Below are 11,161 nucleotides of genomic sequence, written 5' to 3'. Positions count from 1 at the left end.
TCGTCGAAATATGATTAACCGCATTTACTTAACACAAACTAATTAAATATTTAATTAAATATATTACACACTTGCGATTCATGACAAAGTACGTTGTTAATTTGTAACACCCATAATAAGATCACTTACTCATATATACATTAAACACAAAATATAATAATAATAGATCCTTTATAGAACTAGGAATCCAAACTTACATAGCTTACAGTAGTTGATACAATGAGTGCTTGATACACGTAGATTCACCAAGTATATCCAATATAGACTCTCATTGTTCATTAGGACATATATTTGAAAATACAAGGCTTACAAACTTTTCCACCCTTGACATCCAAAGGGAAGTATTTATTCTTACAACCATTAAAATTCATATATGATATGACCTTAATTAAGCATAATACAATCACCACTTGAAGGTGAGGATCACTTGTCGTAGCAAGCAGGATTTGAAGTAGTGGAGATGAAGGTGGAGACATATAAAGTTATAGTAGTACGTTGGTTTTAAGAACTTTTAGTGGAGAAAGTGACTTGTAGTGATAAGAAGGTGGAGGTAGCGGCAGCGGCAGTGGCAGGGAATTGTTGACATGTGGCGGTGGAGGCGAAGGAGATGGAGATAGTGGTGATTTTTAAACGCGAGGAGGTAGAGCTAACTTGGGGAGATACAAACCACGTGGTGGTCTATTAAGATATAGAGGAAGTGCATTAAGGAAGTTAAGTACTTCTTGTTCATTGAACAGAGAAGGAGGTGACTTGTGATGGCTTGGCGGGTGGTCTTGCGAGTCAGGTGTTGGTGGTGGAATAAGGCTTGGAGGATAGTCGTCGAATTGGCGGTGGACTGGTTCTGGTGGTGGTGAAGCATACATGTTAGGCTTATCTGCAACCACTTTAGTAGTTATGAGACAAAATGTTATAGCAAAAATCATATGAGGCAAATTCCCTGAGCGTACAATGGTACCCATTTAAAGTGATTTAGTTCTAATTACTAGAAAACTAGTCCTTAGAGCATTCTCATCAAGAATCTAGTTCTTAGAGCATTCTCATCAAGAACGCTAAAATGCTAAAAATACCATCAATAACATCAAACACACAAAAAAACAAACTACATCAAAGATGTTAAATCTTATAACTTTTAACACCCAGCTATAGTGGGCTGCTATAGATGGCAACTCATTGTAGCAACAATCTTAAAACATAAAATACTTTTTTATTAGGTTTCTCTCTCTTTCTCAATTAAATATAATTTCTCTCTCTCTCTCCCTCATTTTTTTCTCTCAATTTGGTCTCAGCTTTCTTCCTTCTCTGTTTTTTTTTTTTTTTTTTCTCGCCAATGCCTCTCTTCTCCCTCTCTGGGTTCATGGTCAACATTCTTAAGCTCTGAAGCACCGACACGGCAAAATGGGTGCCGCACCCGCATCAGACTCACAACGACGCAGCAACGCTCCTCCAACGTGCCAATTTGCCCTTTTTTTTTTAGATTCACCCTCTCTTTTTTTTCGATTCACGCCGATACGTGTTGATTCCGGCCGATTCAGCTCCAATTCCGGCCCAAATTAGACGAAACCGACCGAAATCTACTGAAATTGGCCGAAATATATGTAAAAATAAAAATAAAAATAAACTTGTGGGTTATATTATATATATCATCTCTTAAATTGGTATACATTTACAATTATATGAAAAAGAATACTTAGTAACATATAGAAAATATAAAGAAAAATATTTTTAATAATTTTTTAATCACCGCACCCGCACCCTACTTTTTCAAAAATTGCCAAGTCCCACACCCGCACCCGAATCCGAAAACACACCCGTGCTTCATAGTTCTTGAGTTGGCATCGGCCTTCTTGGTTGGAATTTAAGATCGAAAAGGCTCGGCTGTTGGTTATTTTTGCGGCTAGGGTGGGTTTTGCCTGGGGTTTTGTGGTGGGTTTTGGGTGTAGAAAACAAATCCGAAGAATGGAAGAAGAAGGGAAGGGTGCTGGGTGGTGTTGCTTGAGGGGTCTCGTTGGGTTATTGATGGTGGGTTTTTTTTTTTTTTTTTTTACCTAGGTTGCTGGGTAACAATGGTGGGTTTGTGGTTGGTGTGTCGTGGGTTGGTGTGTCGTGGTTGTGCCGTGGGTGGTGTTGTGGGTTGTGCTGTGGGAGGGGGATTGTAACATTGTACTTATTTTTGTAAACTGATTTACCAAGTAAACGGGTGCCTCCTAGCCACACCATCTACGTTTTCTACCACCAAATTGATAGTCCCAGCCACTAAATGGGAGGGGGATTGTAACATTGTACATATTTTTGTAAACTGATTTACCAAGTAAACGGGTGCCTCCTAGCCACACCATCTACGTTTTCTACCACCAAATTGATAGTCCCAGCCACTAAATGGGAGGGGGATTGTAACATTGTACATATTTTTGTAAACTGATTTACCAAGTAAACGGGTGCCTCCTAGCCACACCATCTACGTTTTCTACCACCAAATTGATAGTCCCAGCCACTAAATGGGAGGGGGATTGTAACATTGTACATATTTTTCTAAACTGATTTACCAAGTAAAGTATTTTACAATCAATTGAAAAAAAATTCAGTTTGATCAACATTTTACAATAAAACAAACACAATAAAATGTTGAAAATATTTTCTGTACAGCAAAACAAACCTAAGAGTTTCTCCAGGTTTTTTCCAAAGTTGTCTTGACTAACTATCAGAGTCAATGATTGTGACTTAGCATTTAGCTACCATATATTTTATGTAACTTGCGGTCTAGATGAGCATGAAAAGTTACCAATTTTCTAATATACTTTTATGTGACTCCCGGTGTATGCAATGGTTGTGATAAGCAAAAACTTGGTCATAGTTGCTTTAAAGCCAGAATTAAATTGCCTATCAAATGATTTTGCTTTAAAAACTTGTGTTAACTTTTAAATACGGAATCATTATCTTTTATTCATCCCCAAAAGAAACAAAAGATAATACAAGAGGTGGATTCCTAGTACAAGACACGGTATTGTCTTGAAGATTCGAATTGTAATGTTTCGTGCCATTTGAATATTGAATCACTCAAAACTAAGTTAAGTACATTGCACTTCTTTTTTAATCCTAATCTTTTTTAAGCTGCGTTTGTTTCGCCTGAAAATGATTTTAGGAAATTATTTTACACTAACCTGTGTGTTTGGTACCTACAAAAAATTGGGTCAAACGGAAATTGATTTCCCGTTGACTGTAAAATAAGCCTCATCACCCGTAAAATGATTTTAGCTTTTATTTTACCTTCAAATGATTTCTAGACTTGGAAAATAGAAGAGAGAGAGAAAGAGCAAGAAGAGATCGTGCCGCCTGAAGCATCACAGCCCCCAACCCCAGATCGCACCACCGCCCCCAACCCCAAATCGCATCGATCTCGTCGCACCACAGCACCGGCAAGATCGCTATGCCTGAAGCACCGTCGAGATCGCACCCCAACACTTGTGAGATCGCACCACCTGAAGCACCACCAAGATCGCACCCATGCCCAATCTCTCTCTCTTGATCTACCTCTCCCTTTCCCTCAATTGTCGATCACTCTCTCTTCCTCCCTCTCTCCGTTTGATCGAGTTTTTAAGTTTAACGAATGTATTTTTTTTTTTTTTAAGTTTATATATTGAAATTTTCTATTATGAAATTTGTTTGAAAGCTGAGAAAACGGTTGAGAAAATGTGAGAAATTAGTAGAAAAATAGCATTTTCAGAATGCAACCAAACACTTAAAAATATTTTCTTAAATAATTTTCATAATGCAACCAAACACTTGAAAATATTTTCTTTCTCTGAAAATATTTTCACCTAAAAGTATTTTACGCTTGAAAAATATTTTACACTAAAACAAACACAGCCTTAGATGCTACCAAAGAATTCGCAAATTGGATAGACTTTGCATACAACCCAAGTTACCCAACTTGGAGGAATTCCTCCAATTGGGTTATGTGGCATCTTATAAAATTGACATCTGTCCTATCCCAAAATCATCAAACACACTAAACCATAAATAGTACATTAAATATGTTAGTTGATGTTGAGTCAAGACACATGTCAATTTTTTAGACTTGATAAATCACTGTTGTCAATTGATTATGCAATTCCTAGGAATTATGAATGTTAGAGCATCAACATTGGGGAATTCCTCCAATTGGGTTATGTGGCATCTTATAGAATTGACATCTATCCTACTCCAAAATCATCAAACACACTAAACCATATATAGTACATTAAATATGTTAGGTGATGTTGAGTCAAGACACATGTCAATTTTTTAGACTTGATAAATCATTGTTGTCAATCAATTATGCAATCCCTAGGAATTATGAATGTTAGAGCATCAACATTGGGGAATGTAAATGCCAAATGTAAGGAGAATTTGGCATTTCAAGCCCTAAAATGCTCAATATCAAGGAATGCCAAACCCAAGTATTGCAAATTTTTTTGCAATTGTGCTACAGTGCAATTCTACATGTAGAATTGCACTGCCGTAATATTGTAAAATATATATATATATATTTTATCTCTCTCTCATCTCTATCTATCCATCGCTGAAGCTTCATCAGATCACAATCCACAACACAACCAACCCAACACCACAGAGCATGGTGAAACCCAAAAAACCCATATCACAACCAACACGACGAAACCCAAAAACCCACCAGATGCTAAGCACGACGACACCATCGAGCACGACAAAACCCAAAAACCCACCAAATCACAACCATCAAGCGCAACGAAACCCATATCACAAATTCACGATCCACGACCCACGACTGAAGCACAAACCAGAACACAATCAAACCCAAATAAGTAACAGAAAAGTGAGAGAGAGAGAGAGAGGAAGTGAGCATAGATCGATACTGGACTTAAAAAATGATAAAATAATTTGCTTTTGAACTTAAAAAGTAATATTTTAATAAAATGATAATATAATAGAATTCTGGGATACTTCAAGTATTATAAAATGATATGATATAAGTAATAAAATAACTTTTTAAAATGATAAAATAAAATAAGGTAGCATTTTCTAATGCTAATACTTTTAACATCTCACATCATGCACTGAGCCAATTTTTCTTGAATCAATTTAGCATTAAAGTAACATTTGGTTAGAACAATCACAATCCTAATAGAGCCAGTTTAAGATAAGGAGTTAGCATTTTGCAATGAAAAAAAAAAAAAAAGATAGAGAGAGAGAGAGAGAGAGAGAGCAATTTAACAGTTAATTTAGGTTCACAAAGACAAAGTAAACCAGTTTTGCCAAAACATTCTGATTCCCATGTGTCAAAAAGATTGTGTAGGGTTTTGACACAGATCTTGGCAATTTTTTATATATTTTTAAATTTCCTTCTATTTTTTCTCTATGCAACAAATAATCAATGGAGCATTGTATCAAAGACATGTCCCATTTTAGTCTCTAAATATAAGACCATTTGCTCTCTAGTATAACATCCTAAATCTAATAAAAAACCCTATGTTTAACAAAAAAACCTCACATCAACCCAACATAAATGGCCTCTAAACATTCACGATAAAAACAATCTTTTAAACATTTCGTCAAACACACGAAACTTTCGATTTTTTTTTTTTTAATACTAAATTCAAATATTAAAAACCATTACATTGTTTTTCCCAAAACAGATTCACATCATCACAAACTACCCAAACGCCTAATCAAAAAAAAACGACAAGTAGTAGTTTTTTTTCAAGATCTAACCCGTCTATCTAATCTTAAGCCCTCTCGCCTCTGATCCTCCGAGCGAGCTGAATATCCTTTGGCATGATGGTGACTCTCTTGGCGTGAATGGCGCACAGATTGGTGTCCTCAAAAAGCCCAACCAAGTAAGCCTCGGCGGCTTCTTGTAGAGCCGAGACGGCGCTGCTCTGGAATCGGAGGTCGGTCTTGAAGTCCTGAGCGATCTCTCTCACCAGCCTCTGGAAAGGGAGCTTTCGGATCAGAAGCTCCGTGCTCTTCTGGTACTTCCTTATCTCTCTCAGAGCCACCGTTCCTGGCCTGAACCTGTGTGGCTTTTTCACTCCTCCGGTCGCCGGAGCTGACTTACGAGCGGCCTTTGTTGCGAGTTGTTTCCTTGGCGCCTTGCCTCCGGTGGACTTACGAGCTGTCTGCTTGGTACGAGCCATTTGGAGAAGGGAAAGTTCTGTTTGGTTGGTGAGAAAATGAGGGGAAAGTGAAGAGATAGTGAGTTTGTTTGTTGTGATGTCAAGAGAAAGGGTTTGGAGTATTTGTAGTGTGGTTTTTGGGGAAAATGGAGAAGCGGGAGATTGTGAAATTTTTGGGGCGTTTTTGAAAGTTTGAGAGAGAGTGAATTTGGAGCGTTGATTAGGGGGAGTAATGTACGGTGAGGATTGTTTGGAAGTAAGTGACGCGGATTGTAATCCGTGGCACTATGAATTGACCAATAGGATTTGTTTGTGAAATCTAATCGCGGGATTTATTATTAGGCTGAAATTTTTAACCTTTTGAACTGGCGGAAATTCTATTAATCTTTTGGTTTTTGTTTTTTTATTTTGGGAACACATTGGCGGTGACAATTTCTCAGTTTTCAATTCAGGTTTTGGGCATTGGCCCAGTTATTTTTGGACCCTTCAGGATGTCCCCTAAATAGTTAAAGCCTCAACCCCCAATTTCCTTCTTTTTCTTTTCCTTTTTTTATGTTCTTTCAATCGTTAGGGCATGTTTGGTAGACTGTAATAGGTACTATAATGTAATAGTTATTCCTATGGTTTAGTTATTCTTTAGTTTGGTTGTGTTTTTATTACAAAGAATAATCATTCCTTATGAATAGTTATTCTTCAAAATAAGGAATAATTATTCCTCTTCAAAAGGTTGTATTAGTTATTCCTTAATAAGTGCAATAATTTCAAAATTTAATATATTTCCAAGTAAACAAACTTTCCATATACATCTAACAATTATAAAAAATAAAATAAAAAATCATAAAAAATAACACTTATCTCTCTTAAATTTAAAAATAATAATTTTTAAGAAAATATAATTGTATGAGTAAGAAATTTCCTAAAATAAATGTTAAGTTTCATTCTAAAATTATAACTCACAACCAAACTAATGAATAGGTTTAGTTATTACATTACAACACATTTTATTCCTAGTAATACAGATTACAATTCCTGTCGTATTTCCCATTCAATGTATCAAACGTACCCTTAGTGATGAAAAATAGGGATTCGAAATTTTGAATTCCAGTTCTCCTTTAATGTACGAAATCAGCTTATGTCACTAAACTACAACGATCTTGACCAAAGCCTTAAAGAGTTTAACACTGATAAATTAGCTAAAGAGGAAATAACAATAAAATTAACTTTTAGAACACCCATGTTAGACTTGCAGAATTACAAATAATTTTTCAGATAAATTATACTATCCTCTGTTTAAGGTTTTGCAAAATTAGACTCCCTAACATTCTAAGAAATAACACTCTCACCCTTAAGATTTATATATAAATGCTATAAATAAGCCAATGCAATTTCAAACGGTTACTTTTCTAACAAAATATCTCATTTTTTTTAAAAAGATTTTTACCCAAACTATGAAAGAAAGGAAATGATACTCCCCTTTAGGTTTGTAAACATATGGTACTTCTCTTTACAAACTTATAACTCATTTCTAGATATTAAATATTGTGCTGGGAAGTAACGATGTGAGAGGGTATATACTTATATGTTTCATTTATGCAAATCTCAATTCTCAAGTAGAAGTGTCATTCCAAGAAATGTTTAAGAGTGGGGCAAGTGTCATTTTATGAAACATTTTGGAAAAGTATGAGTAATTTATATATATGAAAAAAAAAAAAAAAAAAAGGGCTAGTGCAAATTACTTTTCTTTACTTTTTCAATCAATCTGATAAACACACTCAAAATGTAAACTCTGTTAGGCTGCGTTTGAATTGGGTGAAAACCAATTTCAGAAATCGTTTTCCGGAAAATCCATCTGTTTGGCTGTCACGGAAAACACTATTTTCCGGAAAATGATTTCCGATTGACCACGAATTTCACCTTTGACCCGGAAATTATTTACTCCCCTCATTTTCACTTCAAATTACTTCCGGAAAAAGAGAGAGAGAGAGAGAAGAGAGAGCCCAGATCAGAGAGAGAGAGAGAGAGAGGGACGATCGCGCCTCGCCGCGCCAACGAGCGGCGCGATCGACGAGCGCGCTCGTCGGACGAGCGGCGCGATCGCGATCGTCGATCGCGACGCTCGTCGATGCGGCGAGGCGCGATCATCCCTCTCTCTCTCTTTGATCTGGGCTCTCTCTTCTCTCTCTCTCTCTCTCTCTCTCTCTCTCTCTCTCTCTCTCTCTCTCTCTCTCTCTCTCTCTCTCTCTCTCTCTCTCTCTCTGTGCATTTTCTAGTAAAATGATTAAATGAACCAAACACCAAAATTAATTTTCCGTAAAATGAATTTTGTGACAGCCAAACACATGAAAACGTTTTCCTTTCCGAAAATGGTTTTACGCGAACCAAACACAGCCTAGTCTCACCACTAGCACGGTAAAATTTCAAAATTATGATATCACATCAAGTTAGGCAATTTACCATCTCTCTCATTTACAAAGTCAATTTCACCGCATGCAAATCAAAACCCAAATAATCACATTGTCAACCATTAGTCAAAGTGCTGCGGCTAAAATATATCATTACAATAGTTTTATTAGATAATAATTTCAACACTTAAAAGATGAAAGTATCAAACACTTTGCAATAAATCTCCACACATTCAAGCCAAAATATATGAAAGTCAAAATTGCAACAAAAGACAGAAGTGTTTCCCTCTCACCCTAAAGAAATGAAAAACATGTAGAATGCAATGAAACCAAATCACTGACCAATTAAGTAGGTGATTGTTAGGCTAAAAATAAAATAAAAAAATAAATATTGTTCATGTGGCCCAAATTTGGATCAGTGGCCCAAATTTTGAACAGCGTAAGCCTGGCCCAAAAAGCAAAACTTGTGTGACCTGTTATAATAAGAAAATATCAGTCAGTTATCCACTAAGTCTGAGAGCAATAGAAGTTACCAAAAAATAAGGAGAAGTGCAATAACTGTTTTGTCTACTATAAATAAAGATTAAAAGTATTATCACAAAGGACAACAAAAAATCTGATAAACTTGATTCACATACCCAGTCAATGGAAGGATAACTTCATGTTTGTAAGTGCGTTTGCCTCACATGAATTATCAAAGTATAGTTTTGTAATTTAACTTAGGTGTTTGTGTGACTTGAATTTTTCTTATTTGTATGAACTTGAATTTTGAATTAAGATATCTATATATTGTGATTACATTGCTTGTTCCCTTATTTTTCTTAGTTAAATATTTTGTACTTTTGAAGTCCTATTAGTTTAGGGAGTGGCAAAACCCATCAATTTGGTGCGAAGTTTTGTCTAATAAGTAGTTTATTCCAAGAAAGTTTGTATTCTCACAAACAGTGATGAATCTTATGATTGTGGCCTAATCATAAGAAACCAAACACTATCTCCTTCCAATCCAAACATCAGTAATTGCCACTTCAAGTCGATCAATTTGCAATCACTGAAGTTTAAAGACTTTCTTATAAGTGACTATCATTTCTATTATATGCCTGAGACCCAATTCAAGACCATTGGACTAAAACACTTACAATCGTTTAAAAAACAGAAAAGAAAGGATATACAAGCATAACCAGCATTTTGGGGATGCATTGCATTCAACCAATGCCATTAGAACCCAACACACAAGCATCAGCAACAAACTCAGTTTTTCAAATTGACTTCCAAGGAGTCATTCTCACATCAAATTCAAATTGAAATTGATATTGATATTGAACACAGCTAAAGCAATCTAATTAGATATTAGATTTCCACAATTCTACACAAACATAACAAAGAGATAAAAACAGAGATTCCAGATCTAAACAACGAAAACCTAAACACAGATCTAAATCGACTACACCAACTTTCTCTCTCTCTCTCTAGGCTCTCTCGCCTCTGATCCTCCTAGCGAGCTGGATATCCTTAGGCATAATGGTGACTCTCTTGGCGTGAATGGCGCACAGGTTGGTGTCCTCGAAGAGTCCGACCAAGTAAGCCTCGGCGGCTTCTTGTAGAGCCGCGACGGCGCTGCTCTGGAATCGGAGGTCGGTCTTGAAGTCCTGAGCGATCTCTCTCACCAGCCTCTGGAAAGGGAGCTTTCGGATCAGAAGCTCCGTGCTCTTCTGGTACTTCCTGATCTCCCTCAGAGCCACGGTTCCGGGCCTGAACCTGTGTGGCTTCTTCACTCCTCCGGTCGCCGGAGCTGACTTCCTGGCGGCCTTTGTTGCCAGCTGCTTCCTTGGCGCCTTGCCTCCGGTGGACTTGCGAGCGGTTTGCTTGGTACGAGCCATTTGGAGAAGAGAAAGATCTGTTTGGTTGGTGGGAAAATGAGGGAAAAGTGAAGAGAAAGTGAGTTTGATTGTTGTGATGTGAAGACAAAGGGTTTTGGGGGGGTATTTGTAATGTAGTTTTGGAGAGGCGGGAGTTTTGAAAGTTTGAGAGAGTGAATTTGGAGCGTTGATTTGGTCGAGTAATCTACGGTGTAGATTTGTGTGGAGGACAGTGACACGGATTGTAATCCGTGGCACTATGAATTGACCAATAGGATTTGTTTGTGAATTCTATTCGCGGGATTTATTACTATTAGGCTGAAATTTTTAACCTTTTGGACCTGGCGGTGAAATTCTATAAATCTTTTGTTGGGCCTAGTTAGTTTGGAGTTTGGACCCTTCAAGATGTCCACAAAATAGTTAGAGCCTCAAGCCCAATTTCATTCTTTTTCTTTCTTTTAATTCGAGAGTGATTAGAAAATGGAGGATTTAAATTATGGTTCTCTTAGTTTAGGAAAGTAGCTTAGGTCATTAAAAAAAAAAAAAATCTGACCAAGGCCTCAAAGAGTTTAACACTGATAAATAATAAATTATTTAAAGAGTAAATAATAGTAAAAATAAAAATAACAATTAGACTTTAGAGCACCCACGTTAGACTTGGAAATTTGCAAATAATTTTTAGATTAAATTATATCATCCTCCGTTAAGGTTTCGCAAAATTAGACTTCATCAAACATTCCAAGAAATAACACTCCTTCCATTCAGATTTATA

General features: G+C 36.5%; 1 protein-coding gene across 1 annotated transcript; it reads right to left on the bottom strand.

The window, feature by feature from the left end:
* Positions 1-5,487: 5,487 nt before the first annotated feature.
* On the bottom strand, positions 5,488-10,503 carry LOC115994209 (histone H3-like centromeric protein CSE4). Its single transcript, XM_031118273.1, has 2 exons — positions 10,003-10,503; positions 5,488-6,416 (listed from the first exon to the last, which is right to left on the bottom strand). The coding sequence occupies exons 1-2, from the start codon at positions 10,408-10,410 to the stop codon at positions 5,742-5,744; spliced, it is 1,083 nt and encodes a 360-aa protein (XP_030974133.1). The 5' UTR covers positions 10,411-10,503; the 3' UTR covers positions 5,488-5,741.
* Between the last annotated feature and the right edge of the window lie 658 nt (positions 10,504-11,161).

Source organism: Quercus lobata, chromosome 1 (genome assembly GCF_001633185.2).
Source record: "Quercus lobata isolate SW786 chromosome 1, ValleyOak3.0 Primary Assembly, whole genome shotgun sequence".
Taxonomy (NCBI): domain Eukaryota; kingdom Viridiplantae; phylum Streptophyta; class Magnoliopsida; order Fagales; family Fagaceae; genus Quercus; species Quercus lobata.
This window is presented reverse-complemented; position numbering and strand designations above follow the sequence as displayed.

Bases quoted from the DNA above. Each gene is read 5' to 3' on its own strand.
- LOC115994209 (XM_031118273.1), bottom strand. From the start codon at position 10,410: ATGGCTCGTACCAAGCAAACCGCTCGCAAGTCCACCGGAGGCAAGGCG. The intron at 6,417-10,002 runs TAGAGAGAGAGA...GTCAATTCATAG, and splicing joins GGATCAGAGGCGAGAGAGCC to TGCCACGGATTACAATCCGC.